This window comes from Syngnathus acus, chromosome 13 (assembly GCF_901709675.1).
Source record: "Syngnathus acus chromosome 13, fSynAcu1.2, whole genome shotgun sequence".
Lineage (NCBI taxonomy): Eukaryota > Metazoa > Chordata > Actinopteri > Syngnathiformes > Syngnathidae > Syngnathus > Syngnathus acus.
Window position 1 is genome coordinate 6,556,121 of NC_051098.1, and position 18,145 is coordinate 6,574,265.

At 40.4% G+C, this 18,145-nt stretch overlaps 2 protein-coding genes across 3 annotated transcripts in view; one reads left to right on the forward strand and one right to left on the reverse strand.

Annotated features, from left to right (window-relative positions):
- The window catches only part of veph1 (ventricular zone expressed PH domain-containing 1), a 41,474-nt gene that overhangs the window by 8,302 nt on the left and 15,027 nt on the right, over positions 1-18,145 (forward strand). For both annotated transcript variants that reach the window (XM_037268683.1, XM_037268684.1), the window contains 5 exons: positions 636-810; positions 11,718-11,881; positions 12,546-12,755; positions 15,805-16,025; positions 17,584-17,778. In XM_037268683.1, the coding sequence (XP_037124578.1) occupies positions 636-810; positions 11,718-11,881; positions 12,546-12,755; positions 15,805-16,025; positions 17,584-17,778 (965 nt within the window). The remainder of the gene's footprint in view (positions 1-635; positions 811-11,717; positions 11,882-12,545; positions 12,756-15,804; positions 16,026-17,583; positions 17,779-18,145) is intronic.
- On the reverse strand, positions 2,562-7,388 carry ptx3a (pentraxin 3, long a). The gene is made up of 4 exons (XM_037268704.1): positions 6,969-7,388; positions 5,053-5,212; positions 4,429-4,853; positions 2,562-4,291 (listed from the first exon to the last, which is right to left on the reverse strand). Exons 1-4 carry the CDS (start codon positions 7,105-7,107, stop codon positions 3,624-3,626), a joined length of 1,392 nt encoding a protein of 463 aa, XP_037124599.1. The 5' UTR covers positions 7,108-7,388; the 3' UTR covers positions 2,562-3,623.

Here is an 18,145-nt window from a genome sequence, read left to right on the forward strand (position 1 = left end):
ACACACATTTGACAAAAGCACCTGGTTTTGTTGCCCAAACTCCCAGCAGTCTTTTCAACTTCAGCTGCCCTTTCATTTCCTTTACCCTCTAGCCATATGTCTGCTTTGTGCTTCTGTTCTCACTTTGACTTCCTGTCGTTTGATCCACAGATGCTCAAATGGCCGTAAGTCCACTGAGAGGCAGAGTGAACATTTAGTCAAGCAATAATAGCATAGCACCAACATGCAGGAATAGTAGTCACATATGCAATTTTTTACATCATGCCATCAAGTGGCAGATTAGCAGAAATCTCCCTTTGCTGTCCTCGTCTTCACATACTCCATGCACTCATATCATAGCCATATCCGTTTCACCAATTGAGGGCGCTAGTGCGTCTCTGTTTGCTTTCGTGGGAGTTGTGCTCCCCCTGTCTGTATATCTTGTATTTTTACTATTTTCTCAGATTCCTTAGTTAGTTAATTAGTGCATTACATTACTGTCAAACAGATCTTGCTCACAAATAATACCTGTAAAAATACCTGTAGATTTTTTCACTAGTGAAATAATGTTTTGGCTAAACTCAAAGGTTTTCTACTGTTCTCAAGTGGTGATCATTTTGTTGCTTGTTCCCTTATCTTCCTTTCTTTTTTCACAGAATTACAGTTGTCCATCAGTCATGGTGTTGGCTGTCCCGGTGGCGGTGCGCTTCTTGGATACAGGGAACAGAGAGCTGAGCAGGAACATGTCCAGTTATCTCTCGCTGGCTGCTATAGTTGAGATCGATCTACTGGCTGAGCATACGGAGGCCATAACGCTCAGCGTGCTTGCAGGTTGGACAATACTCACATAATTATACTGATGATATAGCATGCATGTATCAAGTGAATGCTTTGTCAGCTGCGATGTGACAGTGCTGAAATTGTTGACTCCGTGATAACACTGCTTCAAGCGAGGAAACCGATAACGATGCCAAAAAGATCTTATCGTTACAATTGCACAAAACCCGCTGGTGCAGCTCGCCGGGGATGACAAACTGTTGGTGGTCCTTTTTAAAGCCAGACGATGACACAACCAAACAGTAGACGGATGATGAACTTTGAGGCCTTGAAAGTAACAACTCCCAATTATATTTTTCTTTTTGTGGTGTTTCGGCACATAAAACCGAGCTCTGATATTTCACCCCTGCCAACCACGGGTGGAAGTGAATGTAAACAGTGCAATGTAAACACAGAAAACATGCGCCAACACATGCAGCTCATATAAACAAAAACAGATGACCTCTTCACTCATGTGTCGCTCAGCAGCACTGTGTGAAGGAAACTACGCTGATGTAATGCATCGGTGAGGTGAATAATGGAGTTTGTGATATCGTGGTTATATGAGCATGACTGACAATGAAGTTCTCAGTCAAGATTTTAAGATGTCATCTATCAAGCAATACATCTTCAGCTGAGCAGCATGCATCTATTCTACTTTGTCTTGAGGGGCCGAGAGCAGGCAGCTCGAAAGCCATTTGAGCGTTCATTTTATTGTATTTTTTATTGGCTATAAAGCTCCTAATACTCTTTATCCATCCTATTTTCTTTGAACTTATGAATCACCCAGAATTCTCAGCTCTTGTGATCGAGGTCTTTTATTAATTCCTAAAATTGAAATTAAAATTGAATGAACAGCTTTTATGAAACTTTTATGATTAGTCTTCCTGACGATCAGAGAGCAGCAACTCTGCTTTAAACTGTTCTATTAGGTCTTCTCATCTTTATCATTATTATTATTATTATTATTAATGTATTTAACTTTTCAATGTTCAATGTGAATGTTCATGCTGTCTTCACTTAAATTATTTAATCATACTTGCCTTTAACATGGTTTTATTTACGTGGTTTTATCCAGTATTTGATGTTTGCTCTGTGCAAATTACTGACAGTAAGATTCCTTCCAGTATGCACACATACTGTAGTTTAAATATGAGAGGCGTGTGAGTCAGTGTGTGCATGTGCGTGTAAGTTGCTTGTGCAGACAGGAAACACAAAATTAACGGACTGACATTACCCTGACGGACACAGTTGGAATCGGGAGCTATCTAATATTGAAGCCAGTTGAACCGTAACACGACCTACACATCACGCTAAAAGAAGCAATTCACAAAAGGGATAAGCGGCTCAGAAAATGAATGAATGGATAGTGGATAATGAACACCCTGCTGTTCAACAGTGTACTACTGTAAACGTTGATGGTGCTTTGCCATTAGCACATGGGTATGTTTTCAAAAAATGGACAATATATAGTGTAGAGAAAATTTACTACAATGACAAAATTGGATGTTTCATATTTTTCAGACCATGATGCGGGTTTTTTTTTTTGCAAAAGTGCAATTTTTAACCCATTCCATTCGGTGAAAACGTAAGCAAACATAAATTGCGGATTTGAATACTGCCCAACCCTACTGCTTGAATTTGTTTCAGTAATTATTGTCGTATTATGTTATTGTATTTTTGTGTAAGGTATACAATAAAAATAACCATCCTTTAGCCACAATGGGAAATAGTTCTCTCAGAAATCAAAAACTTCTGCAAACAAATATACTATTATATGTTTATTCATCCCACATTCTCCGTCAAGATATATTTATGTGCAAATACATTCATTTTCACCCGTCGACATTACCAGGGAAACCAAATTCAGTTCATATCTGTACAGTATTCTACAAAACAATTTAACTCACAAAAGACCAGACCTTGTAAACATTCCCCTCACTTATATAAAAACAATGAAATCCAAATATAACAATTTTACAATGTAACTGTATTGCAAAAAAATATATATTACACTATGTGTAGAAAGTACTGAACAGCTGACTACGCAGACATAGAATGACTAATATACGTAAATGTAAACATGATGAGTACAAAGTAATCCAACAAACTTAACTTGGTGAGGCAAAAAGTGGAAAAAAAATAAAACATTGCGTACAGCTGAAATGTTAAAAGTTATTTCTAGAGTCGGCTGAGCTTAGCAGAAAGTATGCACAGCAGTGTTTAGTCACAAGTATTGCCTGGATCACATGATGCATGGCTCATTACGTTACAAAGTTTTTTTACATGGTACCTTTTTTTATTTAGTCCAACAGGAGACTAATCTGTGGATGGCCTTTAGTTTAGAAAAGCAAAGACCAAGTTTGACATGCCAAAAGATGGATTTTAGCCGTGTATGACAAAACTGAGCTTCTAATAATTACTTAAATGTATCAATAAAAGTAAATAAATGGCGCTACAACTAAAACATTTTTATTATTTTTATCCTCTGGTTCCCCTCTTGTGTCTGCTGAGTTTTTATTTCTTGGCTCAGAAGTTGCTCACTTTCACAATGGACTCTTTCTTTCACCCTAATTAGGTCTTTGGTAAACATCGCTCGCAGCACGCTTCCTGCTACAACACACACTTTCCGAGATGAATGCTTGACAATGTTTGTGTGTTGCAATGAGGAACGAGTGTGACATGTAGCCTCAGTAAAAGTGATTGTGGTGCACAAATAAACCATGAAATATTTGAATAAAGATGACATTTCCTCAGTTTTAGCATTAAAGTGATTTAAATGTTTGTGATAGGCAAGATCAAGGCTTATGAATATTAGGGAGTCTATTTTAGTTGATAAATAGAGCGCCTCCATGTGCCACCATTTCTGTCACACCCCATGCCACTATGTTCCCTCTTTCCTCCCAACCCTGGCCCTCTTTCAAAGCCATCTGGGAAATCTTCTCCTCTGGCAGCACTTTGTCCCACATGTTCACTCCCGTCATTTTGCCTGCAAATGCCAGCTTGGGATCAAACCCTGCCTCAAAGCCTGGCACCCCGTTCCCACTGCTGCTTGGGGTCAGAGGGCAGCAACCATTCCTTTCCTGTCCCAACTGGAGTGAACCTCCATCTGGCAGGATGTGTCCTTCTGCCACTCCCGATGTGGAAGCAACTTTTTCCCCACCTGCCCACAAGGTTGCCAGGCCCTGCTCAGAGGACCAAGACCCGCATAGGTGAAGCCATTCTGTAGTACCATTTGCCTTGACGACACCTCGTGCCTCCACCAGATGAGTCTCTCCTCCAATGGTGAATAGAGCTGATGTGTGGCTGAGCAAGAGTTGGATCTCATATGGGTTGCGACGGTTGCCATAAGAGAACAGAACAGTCTTGTTGGAGACTGTGACTGGCTTCACCCACAGGCAGACAGTGAAAGAGGACAGTGACAGAGGGACATCGGGTATAACTGAAGTGTAGATGCGACGTGAACGCATGGGGAAGAGGATGGCCATCTCATTACCTGTGTGAAAAGAAAGTGCATTGGAGATCACGAAAGATTGAATCAATCATCTGATGAGTCATGTACTTTTTGACAATTAACAAAGGATGACACGTTGGAAAAAATGAAATCTAATCCAAAGAGAGTCCACAATTTACCTGCAGGCAGGTGTCTGCGCCGTGATGAACTTAGTACCTCCTGGATCTCCATTCTCGTCTGCTGCAGCATAGCCAAGGCTGCCTCCAAAGCTACTTCCTGTGTTGTAACTTCCTGCTCTCTGTGGCCAACTCTTCCACCCTGCGAAAGTTGCGATGTTTCTTTCGCACCTCTTCGGTGGCTGAAGCAGCTGGTTTCTAGCTTACCAAGTCGGCTTGCCTGGCTCCGTGTGGCAGAGAGAAGCTGTTGCAGCATTGCCTCCAGGTGGTTTGAATTCCCAACAGAATTTCCATCAGCGGTGGTAATGTAATCTCCAAATTTTAATCGTTCAAGGGATTCTCTTAGTCGGCCTTCCAACTGCAAGGCCAACCTCTTTCCCGCTGTCTCCACTGCAACCCCACATGAACCACCATACTGGGCCACAAATCTAGCCAACGGAAACAACATCAATGATTAAAACGGAGTTACTGCAATCTATTATGACTAAATACTGTGACGTTATGACTTGTTGGTGATTCAAGTGAACATCCGTTTTTCGAAATTGTAAAATATTAGATGTTACTCAACGGGACCCAGATGCTTTTTGTCATTTTTGCATAAACATCCCATTCAGTCGTCCAACTGACCTGAGGATTTCCCCACGTAGAGACCCCATCTCCACTTTGACAATGTCATCGGCATACTGCAGAAGCATGTTCTCCCGCATCTGGCTATTCTCCAGCATTGAGAAAATTTTGTCCCACTTTGTGAGGTCTGGAGAACTACAGGGAGTTGCACTCGGTGTGGCTACAGATGGAAAAAGGAGAACGAACAACTTAGTTAACATGACAAATTCCTCCTGCTAGTTTTCAATTGAAGTTTATTTTGTCTTTCTGCAACATCAAGTGTGAAGTACAAATATGGCTTGTAAAGTGGAATAAAAGTGTGAATCATTTTTCTACCGCTGGGTACCAAAGCAAGCACTCTGATGTTGAGAATGACAAGTACATTGTCTGACATTGAGGTTGTGTTAACCGTTGACAAGATTTGTTTGGATAAAGGAATTCTGGTGATCATCCAAACCCTGGGCCACACCAAACAAATGGACTCAGGCAGCTTTAAGAGGTGGTCTTGCAAACAAAACTCTGGTGTGGTTCAGGACCATTGAGCAGAACTATGACCGCTACATGGACCAGTGTCAACATGATTACGGAAAGCATTTGGAAGCCACACAAGTGTAACATTTACGGAGGTGCCTGCCCAACCGTCAAGTGTAAAACTACACCCCCACGGTAACCTTTTCGGAGCTGCAGCTAATTAACATAATGCCATTTGGCGGGGCCCACTCTAAAAGCACCATTCATTACTAGCGCCAGATCAACCATGAAACAATTTGGTCCCTGAGACAAAGGTTCAGGTTGGTTAATTCCTACAAGAAAAAAATACTGTGAGGCTTTTTGCCCTGCCAATGACTCACAAAAGTAGGTCAGAGAAACATTTCTAGGGGATTTCAGTGGGTCTGTAAATGAACTTGCATAATTTTGATCTTCACCTCATTACGTGACTTCGAATCATGGGGATGAGACAGTAAACCTTGCTGGGTGTGTTTTGAACACTTCATGTTCCCCAGAGTGGCTTTAGTGTTTTTGGTTAGAATTTACAAACAAAAAACACAATCTGGAGGCTTAATGCAAACTGATTTTAAAAATCAGAAACAAGAGTAACTTCAACATTAGACGTTTGATTCTTTTTTCTTTTTGATAGAAATCATCCCTCATGATGTGACAGTAAAATTACCCCCAACCAATCGGGGAAAAATATATAAGGATATTCTTACAGTGGAACCTTGTTATGTGACCTCAATTCAGTGATAATCAAATTCAAGTTAACCCTCAAAAGATTTATTTCCTCTATTTACTATGGGAAAAAATGTTGGAAGGACTACAAAAAGTTAAATGAACTGTGCCACGGCCCCTCTCTCATATTCATAGACACATATTCAAATTCCGTTAAGGGTTAAATTGTCAGTGTCTTCTTTTGGGCTACCTCACTTTCTTCAGTTTCATTTCTTTATGTCACTCTTTTCTGTTAGTGTGACCAATGTTGTCATTACACACAGTACTAGTCATCTAAAGGAGGTTCAGTCAGCTTTATAAAAACTGGGATGTTGCCCGAGCGACATTTGCTGCTGTTTAACTGTTGACGGTGCAAAGAGACCTCCTGCTAGGTTTAAATCAACAAACTTGTAAAATGCAAGCTGTGTGGTGTTAGGCGTGCACTTTGTTCATTTAGTTTGGCCTGAGATGATGAAATATCCATAATATAATTTGCAGCTTTGTCACACCTGACAGAATACAGTGGAAGCCCCAAAGTTGTGAAATATTTGTTTGACTTCCAAGTTGTTCTTATTTACAGCCTGTGTTTTGTTAGTTTTTATCTTGTTATTTTGTTTAAATGGATAGACATTTTTTTTCAAGTGAAATTTTTACCACTCCTAACGGCCAAGAAAAATGTTAAGTGAAGCATTCAAATCTGGAGTTAATTGGTCAAGTGTAACACTTACGTTCTGGCGTCTCATCTTCTGTGATTTCGTTGTAGTAGGTGTCGGCATAGTTGACTTCGATATCGTCCTCATAGTTCAGAGTCAGACATACACATATCGACCACGCACCCATTGCCAGGGGGAGCTTCCAGTACAACATGATGTTCTTCTGTGTGCGTATGCCTATGTGTGAGTGAGTGTTCACAGGTGGCAGAACCAAACAGATGTGTGAGGAAAATGGCTGGCCTCCTCTGTGTTTCTCTCTGTGTTTGCGTGCATGTGAGGAAATTCTCTATCAGTCCCCGTGGTCCCCTCCGGTCTCTCACTTTCTCCGGTCCACCGCTCTCTTTTTCAAGCTCTCCCTCCCTGATACCTCATGCAACATTTGTTCCTCCCCCTCCACATCCTCCCCTTCTTCCTCTCTACCGCTCCCATTCTTTCTGGTTAAATGCTGAGCAATCCTTGGCAGCAAGCCGAGCGGTGTCCTCTACTCCAGCCAGATTCGGAGATACAGAAGGGGGCTTAGTGGATTAAACTCACGCACAAGTCTGTTTCCCATTAATTAACACGTTTTCAGGGGAGACACTCATTTACTTTTACTATATTTGTATATAAACTGTTAACGTCCACATTAGAAAATTGGTCATAATACAAAGAAAGTGGAAGTCAATCAGCGTTCCACAAAGCAATGTTTGAACTAGCTATTTGTTCTCTCGTCTGATCGTGCAGAAGGGTTAGGGAACTTTTTATAAAGTCCTCCAATGGCCATAGAAATTTTATATCAAAAATATGATGTAAGCATTTTACAAATATGTATTATTCAATATTGGAATTCATGAGTTAAATGTTCTGCAGGTTTTGCATGGTGTAGTCTGGGTCAAAGGTCATTTTCTGTTAACTTTTTAATGTGTAGTATTTTTTACCCTGATATTACAAAATCTGAGCTAAATCTTCCTTTTAACCTCCTCTTGTTTAGCCTGCTTAGAAATATTCTTCTGTGACTATATGGTGATGCTGCTTTTTATAATGGTCACATTAAAATAAAACCAGACCATCGTCCTTACCTCCAAACGTTTTGAAAGCGCTCTTTGTGCCAACGAAATTTGAGCCGAGCCTCAGCCTGAGAGCGAATACGGCAAAGCAGTGAGTAATGCGTCGTTGGAGGTAGCTTGTATGTCGTAATCAGACTTTACTGCCGCTGCGCACAGGGAGAGGGAGATACAGGTAATGGAAGAAGAAACAGAGAGATTGATTTTTGCCCCATGCAGAGTTTGCATGTGCCTGTGTGAATAAGCAGTTTTCTAAATGATTTTTAAATTGCTTCACTGTTTTCTACACTATTATTTGTGACTCAGAAAATCTTTTGATGATGTTGGTTATGTGTGAAGATCACGCATATGTTTCCTTGTGTGGGACTATGTGTGCTTTTGTCTGTTTGGTGTTGCAGAGGGACCTAATCACTTCCTCATGGGATTTGAGGATTTGGCTACTCTTTGCAGCCTTCTTGAGTGTCTTTGGTGTGTCTCTTTGCATAATTGTGTATTGTACCTGGTCCTTAAATGGGTAGAAGTGTGGTTTCGTGAGGTACATTTTAATGTTGTTGAAATTGTTGCTGTTCAATTGTAATTTTGTGTTACCTTAGAATTTACATAAAAACTGAATCTAATGTAATCTAGTATATTATCCAACAAAATATAATCCAATCCCAAAACATTTTTTTGAAACAATGATTGACAAGTTTGGGTAAGTTTGAAGTATTGAAAATGAAGTTGATCCAAAATTTATGACTTGAATTTATACTGCCAGAAAGTTAAGATTCTTGATCTTATTTTTGTTGTGCATATTTTGTGGCAGTAGCACTGTTGCACCCTCATAAGCAGTAACAGAAACAAGTCACAGCACGTCATCTTTTTTATGAATGTGTAAATTAGATGTTGGTAACCTAACTCAAGCTTGAGAAATACCATTTACTTCCTGACAATCCTGACTCATACTGAAATAATGTAAAGTGGTATTCAAATAGAAACACAGTTTTCCTGTTCAGTCACTACTGACTCAGCAGTACGAAATGCTGACCCTGTCCGACTCATTGTGCAATATCGCAGATTGTTCCATAACTTCATTCGTAAAAGGTAACTACGACTTAACAATAACTTAAAAACAAGAAGTATTGCCCATAGCCAAGCATAGTGGGTGGAAGCTCTTGGTATTGAAGCTACAGAGGTAATTATGAATGCCAGAATTTACTGCGAGATACTGATGCAGAGCACGATCCCCTTCCTTGGGAAACGGGACCACGAGGCGCTCTTCCAACAATATAACGACCCCACAAACAGCCACCACAGACCTAAACTCGAACCCACCAACTCTGTAAGGTTGTCTTGGAATGGAAGAGGATTCCAGTGTCAACCTGGGAATCCTTGGTTTAAAACAAAAAAACTCTCCTGGAAAAAATTGGTGGTCACATAAAATGTTGACACATTTTCACTTTGGGGTGCATTCACTTTTGTTGCCAGTGGTTTAGACCATAATGACTGTGCGTCCACTTATTTTGATGGAGCGATACATTTAAATGGATATAATGAACTCTTGACCAGTATTTTAAAAATTATGGTCTCCCTGAGAGAAGTTTTTTTTCCCCTGTGCCTTAATGTGACCATCACTCCCCCCTTCACATATTTGAGATGTTCAAGTGACATATATGACTTTAGGAACAGACAAGTAAAGCAAACCCATGTGGGATACAACCTAACAAACACTTGCTCACAGATCTCTTTTGTGTGCTCATGTGACACTGGCCACCAAGATTTATTGAGCTAATTGACCCCCGGTAGAAAACAGTCAATAAATCCAAGAACATTTAGAAAGAAAACTGAACATTTAATTCTGTGTGCTACATGAACTGCACACAGATGACAGGTTATATGATATTGTATGATTATTAAGGAGACATCCTTATTGGCTGGAAATGTGCATTTGACTAAGAAGTTCCACTTCAATTTGCGGTGTTGATGTGCTGTCATTTTGATGTTTACAAACGTTTCACTGTACTTAACATTGGAACAAATACAGCTTTGTTATACAACTTGGTTTGTCTTGCACAACTAACCAGTGAGGACGGGTCAAATTTAAAGGTGATATATCACGTAAGACATTTCTGCGGAATGGCAGAGAAAGAGCAAACAATCGTAATTTATGCTCCATGTCAAGCAATCTCGAGACACGCTGGAAAAGGGGTCATATATTAAATGCCAGACAGTAAATACAGCTGTGGTTGGAGAGAAGAACAGCTGTGGTGTTCACGTACAGCACATGTCTTCATAAATCCAACTTTTGAGGCAGCTGTACTGGTTTGTATGCACAATTTTAACTTAATGATTTTGTCATTTTAGCAGTTCTGTTACCACAGTGTTTTCCTTCCCATTATGTAATTACCTAAATATGTCACCTTTGTTTGAGTTTGGCCGGGAACCAGCCTAGGGTGTATCCTACATCTCACCCAAAATCAACTGGGATAGGCTCCAGTTCACCTGGGTCCCTAAGGCACCCTAATGACAACAAGCCATATAGAAGTGATGTTGGTCTTTCGGGATGCTGGGTTGTGTTGTCAATTGGGGCTGTGAAGGTCAAATTCCACACTTTGGGTTGACTCATTGGTGAATCAGTACTGATTTCAGGTGCTGTGAGTGATTGTTAACTGATCAATATCTAAGGGAGCAAGACGGAATTGGAAACAAGTGACTGGAAGTATTATTAGGTGAATTTTGAGTATGTCAAAATTGTGTTCAACCAAGATCTTGTCCAGATGGAGTTTAATGATCAAATTTCCCTTCAGTGTAGTTGAGCTAAATAAATGAACATCCAATCAATCCAGCATTGGCATGAAGGATGAACATTTGTGTTTTTATTCATTTCCACTGCAAATGATAAGAGTAACATTTTGTTACTTTTTATCAAAAGTAAGCAATTCAGCAAATTTTCCCTGTCCGACATTTGTCCTTCATTCGCCTCTTGGGCACCCTTTTGTCATCGACAGACAAATATTAGATTATTGTTGTCGGCAGACATGATTTAACTATACCAGGTTGGCCCCGATATCATTCTTGCATGAAACAGCACACTAGCGTCTTATGTAGGAAATAAATAGACCAGCACCAGGTGCAACATACAATGCGGTCTTAAAGATTTCCCATCACAGGAGATTTAGTCTTTCGGGTGAGTTGGGATTTAAAAACAACACGGCAGAAATCAACCAGTGTATGCAGAGCTTAAAAGGAAATGCTGGAAGTTTTCGCACTGTACGTATATATTATTTTCCCACATGCTCTCCATGTGTTTAGACATGCACATGCCTGAGGGTCCAATAGTATAACTCCTAAATCCCCCACAGAGTATTCCTATGCGGACCCTTGAAATACCTCAGAAGAATCCCATAAAAGCTCAGCTTCAATCTTTAAAAAGCTTTGTTTTTGTACATGCCCTCTACAATATGTGTTTAGTTTTATGAAGAGCCAAGTCTTAAGTGTGCTGGAAGAGGAAATGGACATAATGAGATTGAAAGATTTCGATATTTATTGGTGACCTTGCCACAGCTTTTACACATCCGACAAAAGCAGTTCGTTAAGATGAGTTACAACTATGGATCATCTTGTTGTAAAACCTGAAGCCCAAATAAAAATATGACCTGTGGTTTCTTTTTATTTTTTTTGCTGAACATGATCCAAATGAAAATATGACCTGTGTTCAGTGTCTTTTCCCGTCTGTCCGCAGGCAACCACATGCTCCTCCGTGTACTCCCCTCAGTCTACCCCAGACAACCTAATGTCATACACCGTCACCTTGGCAAGCTCACTGCTATAATGTCACAGCTGGATTCTGCAGAACAGCAACACCTGATCAGACTGCTTCAAATGGTGGCTGAGCAGCATCCGCTGGTGAGATTGTATTTATCTTGTGTGTGTTGCTTGACGGAATGTCAGGACTAAAGAGGGTGTGGAAGGAAATAAAATGTCAACATTGCTCTAAAGCACAGACAACAACAACACCCAACACTTTATGATCAAAATAAAATGTTTACTTCCTAGCAGACACTGCAATGTTAAAGAGTTGGTCATGTCATATTTTTAGGTGACTAATTGTTCAGTTCTCAACCATAACTATGTCACTATGTTAATAATAGTAAAGAAAAAATCATATGCTAGCCGTGTCCACTTGGTTGATGAATGAAGTGTCCCTAAAGAATGTCTCATTCATCACTGCCATCTTAAAACGACCGTTTAGAATTTTCTGAGTTTCAATGCGACGCAAATGTGATTATTCAGTTGAAGTGACTTAAACTGAAGCAGCAGGAGTGTTCTGCAATCGTCTGATCCAGTGCTGTCTCATTGTGGATAATGAGGAGGAACAGTTCACTGCCAGAGTGTTTCCAGACGGTCCTACAGTCATGTCTTTGTTTATCATCAGTCACCATACTGTTCATCTCATTCTGCTCACCTCTGAGAGAGACATATTCACCCTTCCGCTTGCTCAATCTGCACACTACCAAAACCTTGTGTTGCTAGACTCATGGTAAAAGTATGAATTCAACTTTGTTTTCAGATGTTGAGCCCCCAGGTGCCTACCCTTGTCAGTTACCTAGGCAACCAGTCTCTAATTGAGGCCATTCTAGGCACTCTGGTGGACGTGGCTCAAGCCAGCCCCTCCTCGTTGGTCAGCTGTCTGCCAAAGCTCAGGACTGTGGGACAACAATGGCCTGCTCTTTTGGGGCACGTAGCCAAAATCCACGGTGCTGTGGGCATCATCAATGAGGTACGCATACACACACACGCAATTATACTTGTAGCACACACAATAAACAACTGACTCATGGGGAAAGTGTTTGGAGATACCAACTAGTGAACTGCGTTGAAGGCCTGGCTGCATTCTTGCGTACTGAGTTGCAATGATTCAGTTTAACCAACTCATTAAAAATCGTGACTAGACTAAATAAGTCAACAAAGAATCCCATCCATCTGTCTGTCTGTTCATCCCTCCATCCGTCTGTCCATCCGTCCATCCATCTTTTATACCGAGGTCGCAAAAAGCTGGAGCCTAGCCCAACTGACTGACTGAAAGGCAAACTACATTCTGGACTGATCGCCAGTAGTTGCAGACAACAGTGACTGAGTGAAGAATAAACCCATGCTGGTTGCACCAAAATCAGGCAAATGTACCAAGTCAAGTCAAGTCAAGTTTATTTGTATAGCCCTAAATCACAAGCAGTCTCAAAGGGCTTCACATAGACATAAATTGACAATTATCCTCAAAGCATCCCCTGATCTTAAGCTCCCACTCCACCATCAGTGACTCAGAATAAATAAATTACAATATAAGTGTATTTAATTTGTTTTGTTTTATTAATGTCACTATAGCAAATGGAAATTATTGACACTTTATAAAGATAATTGGCAGCACCACTTTTCATTCTCACTGTAGCAAATGGAAATGATGGACACTTTATAAAGATAGATGGCAGCACCACTTTTCATATGTCCTCTATGTGAAAAACAAAACCCAACTTTAGCACACACAAACACGTAGTTTGTGATCATTTGTTGGTGTCTTGTACTTTTTCCACATTGGAACTATTTGGAAACTAAGGCCTGGTTTTCTGGGAAATGACGCAGCAGAGACCTCCTAGTGATGGCAGTGCCTCCTGTAAGTTAGTGTTGGCCCCCACGCACACACTTACTGGTTGCACAACTTTCTCTTGCTTCCTTTAGCTCCAGAAGGACTTCATTTGTATTGATTGTTATTTATTGTTTTGTTTGGTCCAAACATATCAGATTAATCAATTATCTCAGTGAGACCTCAAAAATATAAAACACTGCATTGTACAGAAAAAAGCACAGGTGTCCTGGGGCTCTATTTTTATTTTTTTAGATTGTGCATGTGGAAATGCTGGTGTAACCTTTTATAGCATACCCATATCTACTGTTTTTGTGAACGCGCAAGTCTCGCTGTGTGAGTTTGGAAATTAGGGAGACCGTTCTGGGCTATGCTGGGTGTTCTAGCATAGCGAGGGTGTGTTGTTTGACATACGGTCGCTGCACCTGACAATGTGGTGGATGAAAGTTACTACACTCTACGCATAGAGGAATATATTCTGAGCTGCGAGGACATGTCATCATATCTCATTTCTAAATCTGATCATTCGACCACATTTAAAGAAAATGAGAGAAGACCTTCTGATTGGTTTTAAATCAAGTTGGCTCTGATCATGCCTACAGTGGTGCAAACCACCTTTTTTTAAATACACCTACTTGCATAAGTCTGCAAAATTACGAACACGTGGACTAACCAGCCTCCCCATGACAAGTGCAGCACTGTATTTGCACTAGTTACAAAAAAGAGTTTGTTATTGACCATGTGACTGTGTGTTATTTATTAGTTGCAATGTTATTTTGTGCTTTTAGGTACAGTCTGAATCTCTCCATGGAATTTAAACTTTATCTTTTATCAGTTCAGTATAATTTTTGGGGAGAACATAAAACTAATAGTGCAATTGGCTAGCAAAGAGCCCAGGGTGAACCACAGCTTTTGCCAAAGTCATCTGGGATAAGCTCCAGTTTTGCTGCAAGACCAAAGAGCGGTATAGAAAATCAATGGATGAAACTTCAGCAGTTACTTTTCCTTTCAACTTGAAAAATAAAGAAAGTTCTAAAGTTCATTCTTTTGGATTTTTTTTTTCTCCAGGAACTATTCCCATGATTTTTGCATTACCTGAAAAGGGTTCTATAATGAACATCATAAGACCTGCTTTGGGTATAATGCTTGTAAGCGCCATAGTCTTTTAGAATGCAAAATATTAAATCAATAAAGCCAGCACTGAGGTGTAATAATAACATACCACATCTGTAATCTGCACCCCAACAAGCTTCTGTTTCATTCTTGAACTGCACCTTTGAGACTGCTAAATACCTCCTTGGCCTGTTGTGCGGAAACCCGCTGACTTCTAGTCTTACAGTTGCGTTTAGTATCCACACAAGAGGTTATTATCCAACAGAATGAGCTTGTAAAACATGCCCAAACTATACAGAAAGAGCATTTTCCCCATCAATCACATTTTTGTGTCTCATGCTGAAGACTTCCAACACAAGATGTTTGCACCAGCTGGATTCAAAGATCATATCAGTCAATCTTGCCAGCAATGTACAAGTACCAATTTTCCCCACTGTTGTGAAATGTGATGCTGACTGACTATGCTTTATGAAACAATTTATACTCCCAGGGAGAAATCTTAAAAACGTCTGTGGTTTTTGGTCTTTGGTTTGCTTTTTATCAACAAATGGGGGGGGGTATTTGGATTCAAAATTGCAAGAGGACTGATATTCAATCCTATCACCTTTGCTCTACTCACACCATGTTATTAGATCCAGCCCAGGGGTAATCATGCAGTATGACTGCCAGCACACATGAGATTTTCCTACTGCCAGAATAGGTGATCATACAGCACAGTGGCCCTCTGAGGGAAAGCACAACAACAATGTGACCCATAACAAAAATGCTTGACACCCCTGAAATACTATATCCCCCCTAAAAAATAATAAAAAATTGAAAGGTTTGTTAGGAATATATATGCCGGTTTTAAATAATGAAATCCAAATTTTTATTTACAAATACTCATTACCATAGACATGTAATTGTTCAAATCTAAAGTCACCATTAAAGATTCTCCTCTGCTTCAATACCAGGATCATCCATGCAGACTTTGTATCTGCTGAGAAAAAATGGACTTTGTGCTCAAAGGTTTCATGATGTATTTGAATTTGAAGAAAACTATTCTATAATTGTCAATGTTTTTTTTTATTTTCCTCAGGTGCATGCACGCAATTCGTTGGTTTACCTGGTGTCTCTTCTGGGTGATATGGAGCACACTTTTCACCACACGCTGCTGCTGGAGATCCGAGCCCTGACAGACCGTTACCCGTCTGTGCTGGGAGGCCACGGTAAAGACCTCTACAGGCTGAGCAACTCATTCACAGCCATAGCCAGAATGCTCGGGAGGCGGCTGGAAGAGAGTGCCACCGCACGCTGCAGGTCAGAGGAGGCATACTCTTCATCATTAAACAGATTTTCAGTTGTCTTTGAAGGAGAAGTCAAGTGCAAACATTTTCTGTGCACTAATATGTTCTTTTTCATATTCTACAAATGTAATAATTGGAATACCGTGTTTAGACAAGTGCGGCTACATAGAACGAATAAATGAAAAGAAAATTTTTGACTTGACTTCCCCTGAGCAATTATCTTCTTGTGTGGGGTGTGCAAATAAGACATTATTACATTTATCACAATAAAAATGACTTTTGAAATTTAGTTAGCCTGGCCGAACCATTATTATTCTATCTTCTATTGATGTTTTGTATTACTCTTTCTTATTATTTGCATAAAGCCCTGTGGCACCATGTTGCCTCTCACGGATCAGCCTTGGTACTACGACAGACTAGTCTGGGGAGAGGAATCATAATTTATGGTGGATAGATCACTGTGTGGGTAATATGCAATTTTGATCATCTTGATTCAAAAATCATTTGATATGTTACAAATCTGTGTGGATTATGTTTAAATTGCCAGCAGGTGAGAATGAGTGAAATTTTCAGTATGCAGATGTGGACTGCATTTGATTGTCAGTTCAGCGTATATGCTGCTTCTTGGCCAAAGTCAGCTGGGATAGGCTCCAGCTCACCCGTCACACCTAACAGGATAAGCACAAGGGAGCTGGATAGTTATTCTACAGCCAAATAATCATATAATCTGCTGATGACATATTAAGTCATACTGGAATCTTAGTCACCTGTTTGTCCATTGCAATTTTCTTTAGTAATTTTAGCAAAAAACATAAGCTCTTGAATGATATCCTTTCCATGATACTTGTCTTTTTAGGTCAGTTTCTACTGTTGAATTTCTAATGCTAGTGATCTGGTTTTTGTCACTAATCTGTTTGCGATGACTAAACCTTTCTGTCTGTTTGTAGTTTAGACAAAATAGTTAAGCCGCCTCCCGAACAATACTGAGGACAATCTGTTTTGTGTGTTTGTGTTTAGCAATTGTTTATTTGTATCGAGGGAAAATTTAGGAATGATTGAAAACATTCAGATTTGAATGTTACCCCCCAGCCCCAAACACACACACAGGGTTACATAATAAAATCATGCATGCATGACAGGTCAGCATGTGTTTGTGCGTGTGGGAGGATGAAAAGCATTTTGTGCAGGATTGAGGGCTTTGCTTGGGGTCCTCTCCTCTCACGAAAGGGAAACTGGGTGGTAAGAAAAACCTTCGTGTTATTCGTACCTCTGTCAAATATGAAAGCACAATGGCATTATTTTAAGTATTCTTACCGTTGCCGTTAGGTGAGAGAGAGAGGGCACAACCTAGACTGGTTGCCAACCAATTGCAGGGCTCATGTAGAGTTTTTAGCTACCATTCACACTCACATGTACATCTGTGGACAATTTTGTTTTTGATTAACCTAACATGCATTGCATTTTGAGGATTTGGAAGGAAGCCTGGGAGGTCTGAGAAAACCACCGCAAGCACAGGAAGAACATGCAAACAGTTTCATCTTGTTTCCTAAATTTGTGCGTGTGTGTTACAGTGAGAATGGGCATTGTTCGCCATCTCCCAGCACATCGCTTCAATGCGAAGGAGTTGGAGGTGAGATTTCTGAGTCGAGGAAGTTGGTGAAGGCAGGAGGTGAGCCGGAGGTGCAAGAGGACTCTCCCGCCCCCCAGCGGCGATACAGCCTCAACCAAGCAGTGAGGGAGGAGCAACGAGAGATGAGATTCAACAGGTAAGGGGAATTGTTATCAGCACACATTGACTTTGAAAGTGGTTTAGGCCACATGGTTCCGTGATTAAGCCTTCCTATGTGGAATTTGAACAATGGAGGTTAGGAAGGTGGTTTCCAAATGCCCACCTCACTGTGTAGATGTTTTGGAACCCCATGTGCTTGCCCATGTTAAAACCTGATCATCTGCCACATTAAGACTGTCGGTGCCCGACAAGAATGCTGCATTTAAAGGGAATAAAGAAGGCACTTTTTTTTGTATTTCGCTTGACTCCCGACCAATGGGAGTTCCTCCACTCCTTAATGCAGTTAAATTCACTCGAGAAAGGAACCTCAAGTTGTCTTGATGTAGTTGGTGGCGCTTGTAACA

Coding starts and splice junctions, on each gene's coding strand:
- ptx3a (XM_037268704.1), bottom strand. CDS start 7,107: ATGTTGTACTGGAAGCTCCCCCTGGCAATGGGTGCGTGGTCGATATGT. Junction 5,213..6,968: donor AGAAGATGAGACGCCAGAAC/GTAAGTGTTACA, acceptor TTCCATCTGTAG/CCACACCGAGTGCAACTCCC. Junction 4,854..5,052: donor CTACGTGGGGAAATCCTCAG/GTCAGTTGGACG, acceptor TCCGTTGGCTAG/ATTTGTGGCCCAGTATGGTG.